General features: G+C 39.5%; 1 protein-coding gene across 4 annotated transcripts in view; it reads right to left on the minus strand.

Annotated features, from left to right (window-relative positions):
- tbc1d1 (TBC1 (tre-2/USP6, BUB2, cdc16) domain family, member 1) overlaps positions 1 to 20,242 on the minus strand; it is a 71,727-nt gene that overhangs the window by 48,014 nt on the left and 3,471 nt on the right. Inside the window, exon 1 of one of the 4 annotated variants that reach the window (XM_033624373.2) lies at positions 17,565 to 17,772. The exons of the other annotated variants lie outside the window; for them this stretch is intronic. Coding sequence (XP_033480264.1) covers positions 17,565 to 17,633 — 69 coding nt within the window. The 5' untranslated portion in view covers positions 17,634 to 17,772. Of the gene's footprint in view, positions 1 to 17,564; positions 17,773 to 20,242 lie in introns of those variants that run through there. 4 annotated transcript variants of the gene reach the window in all.

Below are 20,242 nucleotides of genomic sequence, written 5' to 3' on the forward strand. Positions count from 1 at the left end.
ACACATACTCATCATTTTGGCATTAAAACAAATACACAGTAGGACACGCAAACAGGGATACACACTCGCATACACCCACATACACATTGTAGCAGAGACTCAAAATGCAACTGAAGAAGAAAAGGAGAGCAGAAATATGATTAACTGAAATGCTCCAAAACACAAAATACACACTCACCAGCTGACCTGTCAAGTGCTCTCACAGAACTATCATAAAAACACTTTATGATAAGTACAATGCCTCTGTACCTGATGTAGAGCCAACCTGTGCTCAAAGTGTTGTACTTTTGCCAAATGAATTTAAAAATAACTATTTCTGAAAGGGAACATTCTACTGTGTTGTGCGAGTCCCTGTGAAATAGATATTATCTATTTTTTTGACTTAGCACATGGACAAAAAAATATGTGCGTGTTTGAGCTCTGTAAATGAAAGAGCAAGATTCAAGGAAAAACAAGATTAGAAAAAAACAAATTTAGTTAATAAAAAACTGTAAACAATTACAGTGTTTTCTTACACTCCTACATAAAATATGACTTAATAGTGTCAGTGTTAAACAATAGAACAAAATTTGGCTTCCTTATAACTTGTTAAGTTCACAGATAAAACAACTGCTAGACACATTTTAGCCACAAATACAACATGCTTACGTTATTAGCAAAAGCCTATGACATTCAACATTGTGTAAATTAGCCTAGTGGCTACCGGACTTTTCCTCTACTCATATAAAGCTAAAAACAATGGCAGCATTTAACAAAGGTAACGTTACAAAATTTGGCACCATTATAATTCACCAACAAAACAATTGTCTTCTACCAGACATGTTTTCCCCACATATACAATATGCTAACGTTATTAGCAAAAGCCTATGACGCTTCCTGTTGCATACATTTAAAAAGTAAGTAAAAGCTTCTTTTCCACTGAGGGAAATTGTTTTCAGCTTACAAAAATACACGCGAAATCTGCATCACTGCAACATGTAGTTATATTTCTGGGGAGGTGCATGTCAGGCTACGGCGTAGGGTACACATCTATACAGCTAAAGGTACACTGATGATTCAACAAGAGGTATGAACCCTGCTTAAGACATCTGAAGATGTTTTCAAGGGCTGTGTTAAATCATGATGGGTAGGCCTATTTTTATCTGACATTTCATAATTTGACATTTTTCAGCAGCATGTTGTTTTACTGCAGTAGGTTTTATGCTATGCGTACTCAGCAGCTTTTAATCCCAACTCCTTATTGATATCAACAATTAAAGTTGCATAACAGGGGCCACAGCTCTGCCTCTCTGTCCCTACACACACTGCGTCTCTGGCTGAAATCCCAAATGGATCCAGCAGTCAGGATGTAGCAGTTCATCATAAAAAATGAAGCATGGCGAGCTGAAAACATTTACTTTCTTCTGAGCAATTATACACACTCACTGCCATCTATAAACTTTCTCCAGGAAACTTCAATAAAGAGAGAGATTATGTGTTATACTGATTTTGTATTACTTGGCTGTGAATGTAGTTTATATAAGCTATGTAAACACAAATTTTCATACTTCACAGATGCAAGCCTGTCTGGTAAAAAAAAAAGAGAGAGAGAGAGAGAGAGAGAGAGAGAGAGAGAGAGAGAGAGAGAGAGAGAGAGAGAGAGAGGCATCGGAAACAGAGCAGTACAGCAGAAAATGCTTTGCTGCTCTTGTCTGACTTCCTGAATATTCATGTCCAGATTGGACCATTTATTAGTCCCATGTCACGCACAAGATAATAGGAACATTCCCTGTATACAACATACAGTATATTCTATCAATTTGTGGATAATCAAGCAAGATCTAATGCAAAAGTGCTTTATGTGATTTAAAGTACTTTGCAAGAAGTTCTTTGTTTTGTGATGTAGGTGGGTTGTTCTTTGTAACCTAGGCAGGTTTGCAGATAAGTGGGCAGGGGGGCTTAAATGAGGGCAACCTAGAACAAATGAACTGTCACTCAGTCAAGGCTCTCCCTCACACAAAAATCCTTTTCTGTACCGAGTTTTTCTATGGCTAACAGAGGATTTCCATGACCATCAAAACAGTCAGACACATTGCTTGCGTCAGTTTTAAAGACAGGCAAGCAATGGACAAACAGAAGAAAAATAAAGAGAGGCTAGGTAAGGTTAGATATGAAAAAACAGATACTGCCCAAAACCGAGACACCAGGGCCCTATTTCACAAAGCAGGCTCAACAAACTGAGCCTAATCCTGATCTCCGAGTTGACTGAGCCTGAGCTAGGAAACTCTGAGTTTTCGGTTCCAGAGCAGCTGATCAGAATTAGTACATCAACTCTTGAGTATGTTCAGCCTAAGGGAAGATCGTTCATGGCGAGCTCTGAAAGCCATCATCAATGAAGCGCAGGTGACATGATTTTCAATGGCAGAAAGCATAGTTAAAAGCAGAGCCAATAGGTAATGTGAAGTGATGTTATGTAATGTGATGCATTAAAGCGTGTCTAATAATCAGAAAATCTAGACACATTTTTATATCTTCACAGTGTTCATATATTTTAATATAATTTGCTATATCTTCTTAATCAGCTGTAATCTGGTGGGGCCCAAACACACACAAGAATATTATACAGACTGGTAAAAGTTTTGCTTATACTTACGTCATTCTGTCAATATTAGGCTGAGGTTAATTGAATTGCTGTGAAATGACTTCTGATTCACGTAAACTCCTTCATGCTCAGATGGAGCTATGATGGGAATGTTGAGTCCCACAAATGCAGCCTATTACACCGTGGAAATTTTTGAATATGAAAAGTATTCATAAATCACTGCATAATGTATCCACATAGATTCATTTCTTATTAACACTAACAACCCTGCAATTCTCTGGAATTCCTCTTTGATGATCCGTTCTGATTTATGCCCAGGGAAAACCACAAAACACGGGCAAAAATCTTTTCAGAGCCAGAGACACTTTTCTTATGGCCTGACAAACCGTTGCCTTGCCGATGTGTTCAGTATCTCCGATGTTATAAAGAAAACGGCCGTTGCCCAAGAATCAAAGGGCAATGCATAAAATTTGCTCCGATGATAATGCGAATGCATGATGTGTAATAATATTTTATATATCTGGGTGGAAATGATTATCAAGATAAATGACAGAGTGTGGGGTGAAATTATATCTTTCATATTGACACTCCTCCGAGAAAGAGAAGACATCCAAACGGGGTCTAATCACCATCTCCTGACGCAACAGCCCCTGAATAAATTGTGCCTTAACATCCACGACTTAATTCACAAAAGGACACACAATGTCTCTCCTTCCTGCTACACGCTCACCAGGCGATCAGCCTCAGGCTTAGATGAGGCAAACCTGGCACAGGCACCTGCCACTCACAGAGTATGCTGCCATAGTAACTGCCTCATGGTTACACTGAACTGGCTTTGTAAAACGAAAAAGCCAGAGTTTCCCTCATCTCAGGCTTAACATGCTCAAGAGTTTTCACTAATCCTGCTTTCTGAAATAGGGACCAGATCACATAAGATTGCAGTGTTTATCAGATAGTTTCTGGGTGTCAGGCAATATAGTTTCAAGAAGCCAACAGCAGGGACTACAATACATGATTGAAAGATACATACAAAATGTTAACTGTTATGAACAAGACAAAAATGATGCAATTCTGGTCCAAACAAAAAAGGAAGAAGTAGGTAGTAGGAGAAGTAAAGACGAAGGATGACAAGACCTTTAGTCAAAATTGCTCCTGCACCGCTGGGTGTGTGTCTCCCTTTTCCCTCTCTCTGTATCAGTTAAGTACTATATGTATATATTACTGACTACAGACCATGGTGCTGACCCAACATTAGTCTCTCTTTACTGTAGACAGATACCTCAGGGCCGCACATAGCCATACAAAGATAATATAAACAAAGGAACATTAGCCTTGATTTTTTTTGTGGCTGACAATAATTCATGTCATCTTAATAATATGTTAGAAACCAATCTGTCCTTATTTCGATCTCTTTAAAGGGAAATTTCGGTTTATTTCAACTACTATTTCACTAGTGACATAGAAATAATAGTTAGCATGTTAGCCGTTAGCCTAGATACAGCCGTAGCGTCAGACCTGTTAAAACTTAATTGAACGGGCATCCTTTCAAGTGCAAAGTTAGTCCTCTAAACAAGCTTTTTCTCCACAAAGACCGCCTCATATCGTTAGGATAAATGTCAGAGAACATATAGAAAACGACATGTAAACGTGTTGTCTTACCTTACCGGTGTGCTGCCATGTTTGTTGTTTACCATTTAGCTAAGGCTGCAACCGGTCCCATTCCTTGCAACAGAGGCATTCCTCTTCTGTGGGCATTGGGGTACAGCATTCACAGGTAACGTTACACCACCGATCTCCAGAGCTAAATCCTTCCAGCAGCCATTCCTCCTCTGTCGTCCTCTAATGTTACCTGTTGTACCTCTCTCTCTTTCTCCTCCTCCGTTCTTCAAATTCACGAAGCTCTCCGTCAGTGTATTCTGGCTCAAATAAATAAGGGCGGTCATCGCCTCTCGATGTGGAAAGCCTATATACTAACAATCCACATTTAGGTGGTCTTCAGAGTTGTCTTACCTTATGGTGTGTTTACCGTTTACCTCTGCTTCCCAAAGCTCGGCCAAAATATCGCGAGAACAAGCAGCAATCTCATACCATGCCTGAAATCTCGTGAGAACAAGCCACAGCAGCTGCAAGGCAGAACCGGACAGTAGCCTGAAAAGTTCATTCATTTATTTTATGAAAGATTTATAGAATAATGGCTGACTTTTTGCCATACTTCGACTTTGTGGAGGAGGAATTTGATTTTGCAGAGTTTTATGGCCGCCCTTATTTATTTGAGCCAGAATACACTGATGAAGAGCTTCATGAAATTGAAGAACGATGGAGGAGAGAGAGAGAGGCAAAACAGGTAGAGGACGACAGAGGAGGAATGGCTGCTGGAAGGATTTAGCTCTGGAGATTGGTGGTGTACCTGTGAATGCTGTACCCCAATGCCCACAGAAGAGGAATGCCTCTGTTGCAAGGAATGGGACTGGTTGCAGCCTTAGCTAAATGGTAAACAACAAACATGGCAGCACACCGGTAAGGTAAGACAACACGTTTACATGTCGTTTTCTATATGTTCTTTGACATTTATCCTAACGATATGAGGCGGTCTTTGTGGAAAAAAAGCTTGTTTAGTGAACTAACTTTAGACTCGAAAGGATACCCGTTCAATTAAGTTTTAACAGGTCTGACGCTACGGCTGTATCTAGGCTAACGGCTAACATTCTAACTATTATTTCTATGTCACTAGTGACTTGAAACAAATTTAGGACGATAGGAGATGGGTTGAAATAAACCAAAATTTCCCTTTAACGTATTCCCAACCCCGATTTCGGAGGTCAGTAAACACAGCATAACTCCTCCTGATGTAACTCTACATTAGCTAACAAATTAGCTAGCGTTTTGCTAACATTAGCTAACTTAAGATGAGACCATATACAATGTAATGTATCAGTGAAAACTGTGACCGTCATCTTTAAAATTTTAGTTTTCTTTTCAATACAGACAAGCTTAGTACATAGCATATCTTGGTATAACAGGAAAGGGAAAAGTTGACAGAGGTTCTGACGTGCTCCAAGCTTGCTCAGTCTGCGCACACAACAAAAAGGGGCGGGACTTAATAAGGGTCAATTGTGGTTATTTCTACATGACTGAAATCAGTCTGAAAGGATTATCATAAAAAGCAAAAACCTGTTTAGGCCAAGATCCAAACATCCATGTTTGAACATAATCAAGGCTCATCCCCAGCTCAATACATCAACAGTTTTTTTTGGTAATGGATAGTAAGGATATGAATAAAGAAAAGCAGGAGTGATTGAGTAAAGTTACATCCAGCGAATGTCTTTTGAGCTATTTCTGATCACTGTCAACCAAAATAAAAATTATCAGCAGCACAGTAAAAAACTGCGAACGTGGCATCTCACTGCACCACAAGTTCCTGTTGGTTTGTGAATACTCAGTTACACAGGTCAATCTGGTCTGTTGGCACAGATGGCCTTTACTGTGTTGTGTTACAAACACATTCACTTAGTGATGTTCTCCTATTACAGCAGGGACACTCTGTGCTGCTGACTTGTGCCCGTTGCTGATAATGGGAAGCAATTTCGACGTCAACATTGACTGTATCTAAAGGCTAATCTAGAGAGAAAACTCCCCTCACATCCTACTGTAGCAAAATAATAGATTAAATGCAGTGAGGCAGATTGCAGCCTTGTAGACCACTAGTTATTTCTGCAAAAAAAAGAATGAAGCAAGTTGAACATTACAGCCAACATGTAGTTTTTTAGTTGTATATGTATTTTCTTCTCTGACAAACATGACTAATGTCTTCACAAATTCATCAGCATTTCCTATCCTACTGCCTACAACAACTTCCTCTATGTAATACACTGCACATAACCAGAGGTAGTGTGTATAACCAGTAATACACAGACTACAAAAAAAACAACAAAAAGAACTCAGGTTTGAGCCCTACTTCCTCTCTTAAATTTATTTCAAAGACAGACAACAGGCGAAAGATATGCTACAATATATATTTCATCATCCTCCACAAAAACAACATACTAGTCAGGCTACAACCTTTGGCTGCCAACTGCACACGATTCTCCTATTGTGGGCCCTGGTTTGCTACAATACCACACTGGCAGTGAACCAGACTGAGGAACAAAAAGGAGGAAGTAGACAAGCAAAGCAGAAGCAGTGGTTGAGTCACATCAGTGATGTCATGAGTGTGAGATGCCTGAGCAGCTTATAAATCTGCAGTCTCACAGACTGACACTCACAGCCTGCAGGTCCTGCTGTGTCTTGCCTCGGCATGAGATATGTTCCCTCCTGCTCTTTTATCAAAACAATACCTGTTCTACCTCAACTGTGAGCTGCTCTGGGTAACTGCGTCAGCTAAAGGCCCGGAGTTTCATGAATAGGTCTGTCCCTTGATACTTCTGTTTTGTACAGCAGTACAAAGGTAGAAATTAAGTAAGTACATTTTCAAGTATTGAATTTGAGTACAATTTTGAGGAACTACACTACAATTCGATGGAAATACACTTCTTACTCCATCTCATTACCTGACAGCTGTATGTGCTGTTACTTTGCAGATTAAGATTTTACATCACAAACACAGTTGGTTTCTAAAATATGATGCATTCGTGAAGAGTAAAATACCCAACCACATATTAAATATTATAAATGATCTCCACCTCAACCATCTACAACAATATAATGCTGCTTAAACATGAATGTATTACAAATAACAATACAATAACAATCCAATCCAACAGCTGTGTTTAATATATTTTTGAATGTAGGTAATGTACACTGATATATGGGATGATGAATTTGACATGGTTTAGAAAGTAAGATGTTTGATATTTTTTAGTATTGGTTACTGTTGCTTCCCTTTTTACTTCTATCTACTTGAGTTTATTGTCAATTGTTTTATCACCCTGAGAGGTTTGGATGGTTCACCACATCTGCCATCATAGATATCCTAAGTCTGTTGGTGTGCATTACGCATAGAAATAGGTCTAGTTTCAACTTTTCAAACATTTTGACCTGATCCAAACAGGATCAAAACACTGATTTGATTAAACTTTTGTGGCATGGAGTGAGTGTACCCAATTCTGTGGGGTTACAATTTACAGTATTTTTGCTGTTAATAGTTTTACTCATAAATTAGTCTTTTTATAGTGAGATATTGGGACTTAAGTTACTTGAACGCTGGATCTTTAACAGGGGGATATGACCGCTAGAGGGTCGTCAGATTTACTGCAGGGGGGCTGCTGAATTATTCTTTGGTATTTTAATTTAAGTTTTAAGTTCTTTTTGCCCCAAAATTAAAACATGTCCGAATACACATTAAAATGAGTCAAACACATTACTGGCAAAGATAAATTGTCCTTCTCATTAAAAAAAGACAACAACAATCATTTAATTTACAGTTCACAGCACTGATAATAGGCTAAGTATTACCCATGAATCCTTGCACAATCGTGTTAGTTAGCTAACGCTGAACTACTGTGAGGCACCTGTCCATAACAGCGAGGTGAACTAGTTATCTAACTTTCGTACTACTGAAGCACAATTGCAAATTGTCTGTGTCATAATTCCAGACAGATGTTCTTATGAGTAGTGCTGCACGATTAATCTAATCGTAATCGCAATCGTGATGTCAGGCTGTGCGATTACATAACTGCATAAAAGGCTGCGATTTGCGATTTAATGTAGGCTAAATAAATGTTAATGTGTGTGCCTGTGAACGTGAATGCCTCTCCTGTAGTGTGTGGAGTTTGTTGACATCATGCCAAGCTATCCTGGTGCGTGCAGCCGGCGTGCAGCAGTGACCAACACAGACGCCGAAGAAGAGCATGAGCTCGACCAAGAACAGGCTGAGTTAGTGGCGAAAAAAACGTCTGTTACATGGCAATACTTTGGATTCAGGTACGGCGACGTTGAACAGAAAGACGTGCTGTGTAAGTGTAAAAGTTAAAGTTGCAACGTCCCGCAGCAACACGACCAATCTATATCAACACTTGAGACAACACAGCACAGGGAAAAGTAGAAAGAGTGCATGCGAGAGAAAGCCGAGCCGTGAAACGTTAAAGACAAAGAGACAACTGAAAGCCGCCAGAGCCTCATAAAACAACATCCAAGCACAGTTAAGCAAACATTTGTAAGTGTCACAGGGAAATCATGGACTCCATAACAAATGAAAAACCGAGCAATTTTGCTCGGGTTCGGCCCGCTTGACATGCTGCTGTGTTGTGCTATGGTGTGCTGGAATTTGTCATTTACGTGACAACTCCTGAACACAACACAGGCTCGCTCGGCTGTGTGTACAGTTCCGTGCTGGCTGCTGTGTGAGCAGCGTGTTTGACTGTGCTCAGTCTGTTGATGGTCATTGACACACTGTCTGTCCATAACAATAACTATGTCATGTCAGTGCCCCCCTAATATAATGTAGGGGAAACACTGAATCAAGCAAAAAGACTCATGATACCATTTATTTATTATATTTTATTGTAATTATATTGTAATCGCAATCACAATCGCGATATTGTCCACCATAATCGCAATTGCACATTTTTATCAAATCGTGCAGCTCTACTTGTGAGCCACAATGGATGTTTTAATAACTTTTTAGGCAAATACACTTAAATATCTTCAACCTCAGAGAAAAATATGATGTATAAATATATGAATCTGCCAATTATTATCATTACTAGCTTAATACTGAATGCATCATTAAAGGGTATGTTCATAAATGGCAATTTAGGCCACCCTACATGTTACTGTAGACCCAGTTTAATATGCAACTCAGTTTTATACAATAGTTATACATAGTGGGGAGTCCCTGCTTTGTCTCTCTTTCAGGTAAGGGGTCCTTGGACTGAAAAGAAAACACTGAAGACCCCTGACTTAAATCAAGAATGTGAATATCTCAACCGTTGCAGCATTTAAGAGGATTACACATTGGTACATTCCTGGGTGACATGCCAGACAACATAACCTTTAAGAATTCTGTCTGCTACATAAAATCTCCACCAAGAAGGTCATGCTTTTGGTCCTGGTTATTTGTCTGTGTTTTAGTAAGCAAGATATCTCATACAATTGGCAAAATGTTAGGATTTCTTTTTCTTCTCTATAGGACGATTGTCTACCACAGCACGTGCAATGAAATGCATAATTTTTTAAATGAACATTTGACATTATTAAAATATCAAATTTAAAGGATGGCACAGCCTCACAAGAGTATGCACTCTCTGAATGTTTTCTAGGATTGAATTTAAAAGATATTTTGTCACATATTCACGAAGACATTAGTGACGTGATGCTATTCTATGAATACAGAACAAGAACTGAGAAACGTGGCCTGTTGAATAATGAGAGACCAAGCTGACGAAACCAAACACAAAACTATTTAACCAAGAATTCCTTTCGGTGCAAGTGGTAATGCAGCCTGGCTGGTTGGTTGGTCAACTGGATAGTTTGTGACTAACTCTCTGCTCTATTCTGTTGTCTGCATGAATTGTGAGCTTCTTTCACTACATAAAAGATAGTTTCAACCTCTCACAAAGGTGTAAATATTGTATTTTTATGACCTTTTATGTCAACAGAGTGGAAAGCGGGTTTAAGAGTCAGAGATACACAGAAAAATAAAGGAAAAGAAAATGCTTATTCTCAGCTCCAACATGATTTTGAAGCAGAAAAATTGACCTTGGGGCATTTTAGCACTGACAAACAGCCAGTGAATATGTTCCCTGACTAAGAGTGCAGACATGTGCTGTGACAACATAATGTAACCACTCCATGTGGGTGAATTGTGCCTGTGTACATTTCTATGTCCTTAAATGTTTTCAATATTTACCAAGAACTGTTCCAGAGCCTCTTCTTTGGACTTTGTATATTTACATTCAAGAAGTACAGTTAAACAAATCAGGATAAGAAGGACATTTTGCAGCCTCTAAATTTTCTTTTGTATTACAAAGTATCTGGGGGTATTGTGCTGTTTTCATAAACTATCAATGTTTTGAAGATAAGGGCTTCACTCCCAAAGAAAGACATCAGACATAAACACATTCACTGTTCTACTGTTCTACTGTTCTAATTACATACATGGGACATAAACACCCGGATCATGTACCCATACTGGGTTTTTCATTAGAGCTATACGAATAAGATGTTAACTAAATTTTATTTTATAACAGCATATGGGGTGTGGGAAGCATTATATTAAACCAAATTTGTCATCTACAGCTGTGTACAATTGTGTGTCTAAAGCCCTTCTCGTGTCAACGGACACACTAAATATTATTCAGCGGCACACACTTAAACTTGCGCACAGAAAAAAGAAATGCATGGAGTGCTGCAGGGATCTTCAAAAAGTGTGAAAATGGTCAACCTCTGGTGCTCTTCACCACAGGAATCTCAGTCTTGACATTTTCAAAACAATCTGAGGCACTCAGAGGGACATTTATAAAAAGCCTTTAAAACTTGCGCACTTCAGCATCACTCCTGGAAAATAAAAAATCCTGGGGGAAACACTGAATCTGCTCTATTCTTAACTTTCTTTCTTCATGCCCTGCAATGAATAAAGCGCAGGTGTATCATCACATCCAGTGGAACGCTGTTATTTTTTTCCATTGGAATATGTGGACTTCACAACACAAGCATTTCTCTTAAGTATGGGGTTGTTTCTGATCCCTCTCCCAACATCTGCATCCAGATACCATGTTTCTCACCCTCTAGCTTCTAGTGTCTTGTTTTTAATCATCCTGGCATGAGAGTGCTGTCTGCTATCTGTCCACTTACAACAGACCTCTCTCTGTTTTACTTACCCCTCCTCCATCTACCCCTTCCTCTTCCTTCTGCTTCCACTGCTTGATTCTCTAAAACACTTCAACCAACAGATACACTGAGTCCTTAATTAAGCCTCTTCTCTCACTCCTTCTGTCATTAAGGACAAAGAACATACACAGCAGCCATAAAGAGGAGGAGGATCTGTTGCCTTAATTGTAATGGTCTCGCCTTTTCTCATTTCAGCCCAGCCAGTTTCACTCCCCCTGCTTTGTTTGGCTGATAACAGCTCCTTAACTGCTTAGCATGATGATGTTATAGTCTCTACTATCTCATTCAGTCACACCCCTTCTATTGCATTTTCCGTTGAATCCCCTGTCTGTTTAAGTAAATGTCACGTAACTACCTATTACGAACATGCCGATCCACCATGAAAAAGAATCAAATTGTAAGAAGCTTATTTTTTATGTTTCTTAATTTAAAAGTTATACTGACAGATAAGTAAAGCTGAAACAATAAATGAATTAACTGATTAGTCAATCAACAGAAAATAAATCTACAGCTATTTTTTTTAGTCTTTTTTTACATTTCACAGGCAAAATTATATGTATTAAGAAAATTATCAGCAAATTAAATCAATAATGAAAATAATAGTTTGTCACAGCCTTAAATTAATGCATACTGTTTATACCATATTCTGTGATGCAGGAGAGAAAAACAAATAACAGTTTCTAAGAAATAGAGGCTGTAGTCACTAGCCCCTTTGACACTGTCTGTTCAAGTCAGAAGTGTCACACCGTTATCCCGCCTCACTGCTCTGTATAAAATGTAAGATCACGGAATGGGGGGTTGTTGCTGAATCCATGCCTGTGTAATAGGGACAGCCGAAAGGATGGGACCATGGATAGGACAGGTGTGACGATTTGGCGATTTGGCGATGTGTTACGTGCGCCACCAACTGACAGGAGATTTGAAAACCACATGACCAGTTAGCAGTTAACTCAAAGATGAAGAACAGCAGCTGAGAATGTCTGCAAATTGGGGAGACGATGAGGTCCTCTTTGGCCCTGTTTAGATGACAATGGTTTCTCTAAAAACGGAAAAGTCTGTCCTTTGCGTCTTAAAAAACTTCTGCGTTTATATGACAACGTTATTGAAACGATCACCGTTCACACAGAGCCGCAAAATCCACTGGAAACGAAAGCATGCACAGATAACTTTGTCTGGATGGACGACGAGGTGGAGTTGCTACAGTAACAGATCTACACTTCACTTCAAATCAACAGCGTGAGCAGCACAAACAGAGCTCGGCATTGTTGTTGTGACGGTCGGCATGCCTAGTGACTGGAACCGTAATGCGCATGTATGAAAAGTCTCCGTTTTCAGAGGAACTGCATATTCCAAGTTTACATGACAACAGAGACGCTGCCGTTTCCAAAAAGTTGCACTCTGGAACCTGTTTTCAAAACACTGCGTTTTCAGGCACCCAAAACGCCACTGTCATGTAAACGATGGGCCAAAACACAACTAGAGTTTACCGTTTTCAGTTGAAATCATTGTCGTATAAACGGGGCCTTTTGCTTGTGGGATGCCAGCATGTTGTCTAAACTCACACACTGGGGTGGCATGATGCCACCATTGTTTGGTTCTGTGTAAAAACACAAAGGCTAGGGTGTTGGTAGCTTAGTGGATAGAGCAGGCGCCGCATACACAAGGCTGTTGCCACAGCAGCCCAGTTCGACTCCAGCCTGTGGCCCTTTGCTGCATGTCACTCCCTCTCTCCCTCCCCCTTTCACACTGGACTGTCCTATCAATTAAAGGCTAAAATGCCCCCAAAAATATCAACAAAAAAACCCCCGCAAAGGCTGCAAAAAGAAGGGACTTCATAGTGGCCCTATAGCGTGATCTCTGTGTGAAATAGGCTACTTATGGCAATTGGGGGTCTGTCCCACCTCTCTTAAGTAACCTTTGTCTCAAAAAAACCCAGGGAAAACCCTGTAAATATAGAGAGACACATTTCCTTGTATGTCATCTTCATCATGTCCTCCATTCTTGGATTTCTATTTCCAATACTTCTCCTTTTTTAGACTTCTTGAACAAGGCTAAAACATCTGATTTGGAGTTGTGGATTGGAAGGACCAAAGAGGAGTGGTGAGAGGGGTTTACTCCTCAGAGGGCAGCCTTCGCTATAGACACACAGTATCTTGTTCAGTGGAACATTTACATGATCTCAGACAGGAAGGCAGTTGGACACAGCCTCAGGCTGTGACCCACAAACTTGGCCTCTCACAGAGGAACAACGTTGAAAAAGCATGTTGTCTCTGACCAAACCAGAATTAAAAAGAACCACTGTTGTACTGACCTCGAAAAGAAGGAAGTTACACAAGTAGCACCGGTAAAAGAGAAGCTGCATTTCAGAGCGATAAACAAAATAAACTTTTCAGTGTTTGTCAAGGAGCACAAAAAGGTCAAAGGGGAGGATATTATATGAGGGGCATATCAGTTACCTAGACTGTAAAGCACACACACAAATGTATTTTATAGATTTTTTTTTACATCACTCCAACTTTCTCTAATCTTTGGCCACATTCGGCTCCTCTTTCTAAACAATCTAGTTTGAGGTGAGGGAATACAGCATGGACACGTGTCCCACATTTATTTAACAGTGTAGGCTGACATGACAAGAGGTTTCACCAACAATGATAAAGCTAAAACACAACAACGCAATTCCAATTTTCTACCTAAACTTAAAGAATTTATAGTCATCAACTAAGATATTCAAAAGTAACTTAATATCTAGTTTTACCTGTGCAAAATGGTCTGTTTCTGTAATACACCACCTCAATAAAAAAATGTTATTTCCCTTGTATAAGCCTGACTTGAGATGCTAGGAAGTAAAAATAAGAAGTTCCACAGGAATGTCACTGAAATCCCAGTGACACGCCAGCCAGCCCAGCAAATCAACAACATGATGACAAGCCAGCAAAAAGCCCCACTTCTGCACTTCCCATGGTCATGTGCCTGGATCTTGTGCCTTGTGAAGCAGAGCCAGAGCTCACAGTTCAAAGTACAGTAGCCATACAACAGATGAGAAACTTCACTAACAAGAAAGAAAGAAGAAGGACATTTTAGGGGGATGCGGAATAGTCGCAAAGCAGAAAGTGCCACTGGGTGACTGACTGAAATGGTTAGCCACAAGAGTCCAACACATTGACATCACTCTGTTGGGATTAAGGAGCCACTTCACAGCACAAAGACAAGCCAGGCAGACATGACGAGCTCGTTCAAATGTGATAGCAGGGACACAATGTAGGGGCTTGTTGTCAGTGCTTTGCTGAGTCAGAATGCACTCTTGGCTAAGAATAAATTAGGTCAGTAAGGCTCACAGATAACCCCAATGTTCTCATCTAAGAAGATTGTTAGGTGTAGCTCAAAGACTGGCAGAATGACAGGTGAGGCAAGCAAAACATTGAATGAACACAGTGAAAGACAAACTGCTTGACAAATAGAGAAGAGGCAGACTGACAACTGAAAAGGACACACTGCCAGTTATATAAAGCCAGGAAGGTGCCTTTACTTTAAAGGCTTCTTTTTACAACAGCGCAAAGACTGTGTCACATGAGGAGGGAGGGGAAAGCATGTGAGACCAAAGCGCTTACAAGATGAGGGTATGGCACAGACGGGAAAAAATGGAGATTCCAAGCACTTCAGTCTCTCTCTGACAATTTGGGCAATCATTAATCCCAATCCTTTACAATCCCTTCCCGTACATGTTTTTGTCAGGCAGCTGTTTTATGTCAAGAAATTAAATGTCAGATCTTTCAACGAGTCATTCTGGAGATGGAGAAGAATTTCTGTCAAGCAACATCTTTCATTCAAACCAAGTAAATATCACCCTGTAGAATCCCCATCACACTCCTTCACCACATTTCTAACTATATCACCATCGCCTCAACAGAAAACCAAAAGGGAACTTCAGTAAAGACCATTCTCCCCAATATTTTGCAATCAAAGTGATGATATTATGTCTCACTTTAGGAGAGGACTTTAAAGTGGCATGTGTAGCAGCCACGAGAGAGAGAGAGAGAGAATGCTGAAGAGAGAGCTTGAGGCAGCCTATGTGACTAATACTGTGCACAAAACGACTTGCCTCCTATTCCAGGAGTGAAGTCCTGGCATAAGCACAATGGCACCGGAGGTGATATCCCCATGACTCACTCACACGCTCACTCATACACCTACATTTGGCTTGTGTTTACAACAGCTCAGCAGACTGGATTTTCATGTACTCAACTTCATAGAGGGTCTGACAGTCAATAAGCTGCTGTTTAGCAGAACCAGGAGCTTTAACAACATGGAGATAAGGAAAACGCTGCGTTTAATAACTGGAATGATTGTGCACTGTTTCAAAAACCGTGTTGAGCAACAGCCTGAGCTAGGAAGATGATGCACTGAACAGGTTTCTCTGAGACTGCGCCAACTGATCCGAAAATAAATTATTTTCATTAACCAATAATATGCACATTATTTTCCCTATTAATTAATTCTTTTTTTTTTTTTTTCCCAGAAAAATGTCCAAAAAATGGGGAAAATGCCAATCACATGCATCAAGAGCCCAAGGTGATCCTTTTTTCCCCAAGCAGGCAACAACCTCCAGGGCTGCAAAATGAAGCAAACGTTTAAGTGCCAAAACTGCAGTTCCTTGTATGGACACTTGAGGCTGGCTCCAAAACAAATCAATCCCCACAGACCCCATGTAATTGTAAACATGTCAACAGTCTGGTACAAAAAAACAGTTTTGGTCTCTAAAGCTAATTTCAACAGTCGTTACGACTGTACAGGGGGTGAATTTTCATACAATTCAGCCATTTATTTATTAAGGTTTAACATTGCGCATATTTCTGGGCAAGGCTGCTTAAGTGACAGGCTTGCTACAAGATGTTGCTACGGTGTATGAGTCAGATCCACCCCTTGCTCATCCAGGGCTCCACTCTCTTGTCTAAATATGGTAACTTATGACAACATAGCGACAGCAGAGGTGCTCATCTCGGAGCTTCAAAATGGCAGTCCACACACCAACGGGTGACATCAAGGTAGCGACATCCATTATATTATATGGTTTATGGCTGGCCCAACTCACAGTCAAAAACCTAAAGGTAGGTCGGTCAGTTTACTGTTATGGAAGACAAAGTAAACATCATATCTGGGAACAGTAACTACTTTTTCTTTAATTTGACACATTTGCTGAAAAAAAAATCCCAAACAAACAGTAAATAACAAATAAATTATCAAATAATAATAGATACATCTTCTGTCAGTAGACTACTCATTTAACCATTTTTCCTCTAACAGACTATATTTCATATAACCAATAGAAGTTCAGATGTGACAATACTGTTTTGACCCCAGCCACAGGCACATGCAACGGTTTGCCACAGATACACAATAATAACCCTGATTTAGAGCAGGCCTTCATGCTGTAATGAAATCCTCATTCAATTATCTGTCAGAATACACGTACACAGAGACCCAAAGTTCAAATGAAATCTTATCTTTTGTACTTCAAAGGGAAGTTTGAAAAACAGACATTTTCATCATTATCTAATGTAATAGCCCATAATTTGTTTAGCTGCCTGCTGTACAACTGCTGACAACTGTGGAAACCTGAGTGAACCTCAGTATTTACAACCAGCACACCAACAGCAACCATTCACTGATGACATTTTCTACCCATCATTTCTTGACCAGTTATGGTAAGGTCTTTGACCAGCTCCTGCAGTAGCCCAACCACATATTACACACAGTTAATGGGAAGAAGAGCAGCAGTCTGTGTTAAAGGTCACTAGTTATTCAGTTACACTGTCAAACAAAGCAGCACATTTGACATAAAGACAAGCCCATGTAGTTCGCTAAATTAGGAAAATACAACATAATTCATGGTGAAAACTGACGTTAATGAGCAAAAATGTCGTTATTAGACATGTAACGACTATTCATGTGGACTTGTTAAACAAGTCGTGAAACTTAACGGGCGTTAGCTAATGTTAGCGAGAGCTAACTTGTTGAACTTGGCTAACAACAGGTTGCGCTAACTTGGCTAATGTGAATGCTCGCTAACAAGCTCGGTTAACGTTAGCCAACTGCCCATTTTAGCATGGCACGCACACTAAACAGACCCACCGCGACACAGCTTTTAAACGTAACTTACATCTTTTTGTTCTTGTTTGATGTTGAACAGGTTGAGTCGCTGGAGTCGTGCTTTCATCCCATCCGCCATAAACTTTACAAAAGCGTGATCTGAGCGTTAACGTCTCCGAGACTGGTCTCTGACAGTGTGGGACACTTCAATATCATTTCATTGGAAAGTTGATTTTGCTCCCTGAAGTCGAGGTCCCTGCTGTAAAGCGTCAAGTTGTTAGAGCAGCAGCATACAAGCAAAATACATCCAGCTCAAAAATGTCAAAGTAAGATAATTCCATTCACTTCCTGTGGATATTCTTCCTATGATACATTCACTTGCTTTTGTTTTGAAGTCCAATTTACCAACTTCCGACTATAGTCCAGTTAACTGATGTTAGCGTGTCGCAGCTAAATCCGCCAATACGTTTGGAGAACTGGGTGGACACAGTTCCTGTCCCAAAGCACTCAAACTTTGGGCGGTAGTCTTTTGGGTGCTTTTCACTTTACCGTTGCAAGATTAAGATTGTGTCGATTATCTGCGTTGGTATGACTGGATATAAACAGTATTTCCGGTCTGGGAGCAGAGCAGACTTAATCTAACAGGAATGAACGCCCTTGGGATGGACTGCAGCTGATAGCTGGGGAAGGAACAGTGAACTTACTGACCCACAAGTTTCAAACCTGTTGTTTTGTCTCAATCTCCACAGCCTCAGTGAGAACCTGGTCACAGTTTAAACTGTAGATAACTTTGACAGTGTAACAACAGGCATTAAATGTCTCATTACCCTGTTCTTAAATGAAATAACAGAAAAACTCATTTACTGTTTAAACCTACATTTTGTTCAAGTAAATGTAAAGCCATTACCCTATTAAAAAAAACTAAATATTTAATAGCAAGTACTAATAATAAATAATAAACTTGTTTTTTATATAGCACCGTTCGAAACAGTTACAAAGTACTACAATAAAACTAAACACATTTAAAACACAAGGAGAATGAAACCAACTAAAATGTCCTCAAACTAATAGATAACATTTAAAAAAAAGGTCAAAACAAAAATCAAGATAATCAACAGGAATTAAAATCAATAAGATAGCAATAAAATAGACAGACAGCTCAGATTAAATCAGGATATGCTTTCAAGGCAGTGACTCAGAGAGCTTCATATCCTCGGGGCCCAGACTTCAAAAGCTCTGTCCACTTTAGTCTTTCGCCTGGCCTGGACTCTGGAACAGACAAAAGACTTCTGCCCGAGGATCTCAAACTACACAAAGGTTGATAAGATGATTAAAAGGTCTGAAATGTAATCTGGAGCCAGGCCCTGAAGAGCCTTTAAAGTAATCAATAAGATCTTAAAATCAATCCTAAAACTGATAAAGTGATGTGATGTGATCATACTGCATACAAAATCCTAGCATTAGAAATAGCAGTTGGCTTTTAAAATAGCAGTGGAGAATAGAGTATCACATAGTCTTTGTCAAATATTTACTATTATCTAATAAAGATGAAGCAGTGGGTTTGTATTTTAATTTGATTAGAAGAATCACATTAGATTTGACTGTATCGTCAGCTTCCTGTGAACTTTTCTGTCACAAGCAAGCTCTGTCTCACATACATAAAGAAAAAAATATAATATTGTGGTGTTTAGTGTGTAATTGTTAATTAACTACACATCTATTTAATCACAACTTGATATGTACAAAAGAATAGTAATTTTCAAGTAAAGGAGCTACAAGTAGTAATACTGAAATGTCTAATCTTTAGTCGTTACATCTGTTTACTCGCAGAATAGCAGATTAATTGGCTAGTAAAACACAAATTAGCAGCAACTGAAATCAAACAACAACAATAAAAACCACTGAAACAAACACAAATTAATTTTTGAAACGTTCACACTGTGTGAAACAGTGTAAACTTTGTACACCTCGGTCAGTGGTGACACCCAGTGGTTAGTGTTTTGTCTCTGTAGGAGCAGTTGGGGAAACCCCACAGACCCTCTGAGACAGTTTCTGTCCCCAGACACAGAACAGGAAGTGTTTCTTTTCTTCTGCACGGTTTAAATTATGCACGAATGAGACATTTTCCTGTGACAGTAATTTTTACTGCAAAACAAATTATGCTTGTAAAAGACTTTATGTCCCATGTCCGTTTATGAAAATAAATCACTACACAGTGAATACAAACGCCAGCCACTGAATTTGATCTTGAATATTCTAAACATGTCATATCTTGTATTATACTACTACTACTACTACACACACACACACACACACACACACACACACACACACGCATTCCCTATCAAAATATGATACAGCCAAAAGAATCATCTTAGTCCGTTACCAGCAGGACGAGTGTTACTGTACCTTTAATTTCAGGCTGTACTGGGTCAAATTTGTTTATTTAACTTTTAGTTTTTCATGCTAAGGCTAACATTAATACCTTGCATTTTATGGTACAGTGCAGAAAAACATACTAAGTGTTCACAATTACTATTTTGGAATATGAGCCTCTACAGTACTTGAATATTTGCTGCACAATGAAACTGTGATGCAAACACATGTATCATCATCTCCCTCGGTAGAAAGTGACAGTGTGATTTTGTGTATGTGTGTTTGGTTCGGTATTTCCTGTGTTGAATTTTAACAGATCTGGTGGTCTGTGTGGTTTTGATTTTGAAGGGCTGGGGATGTTCCTGATTCCAG

This window comes from Epinephelus lanceolatus, chromosome 3 (assembly GCF_041903045.1).
Source record: "Epinephelus lanceolatus isolate andai-2023 chromosome 3, ASM4190304v1, whole genome shotgun sequence".
NCBI lineage: Eukaryota > Metazoa > Chordata > Actinopteri > Perciformes > Serranidae > Epinephelus > Epinephelus lanceolatus.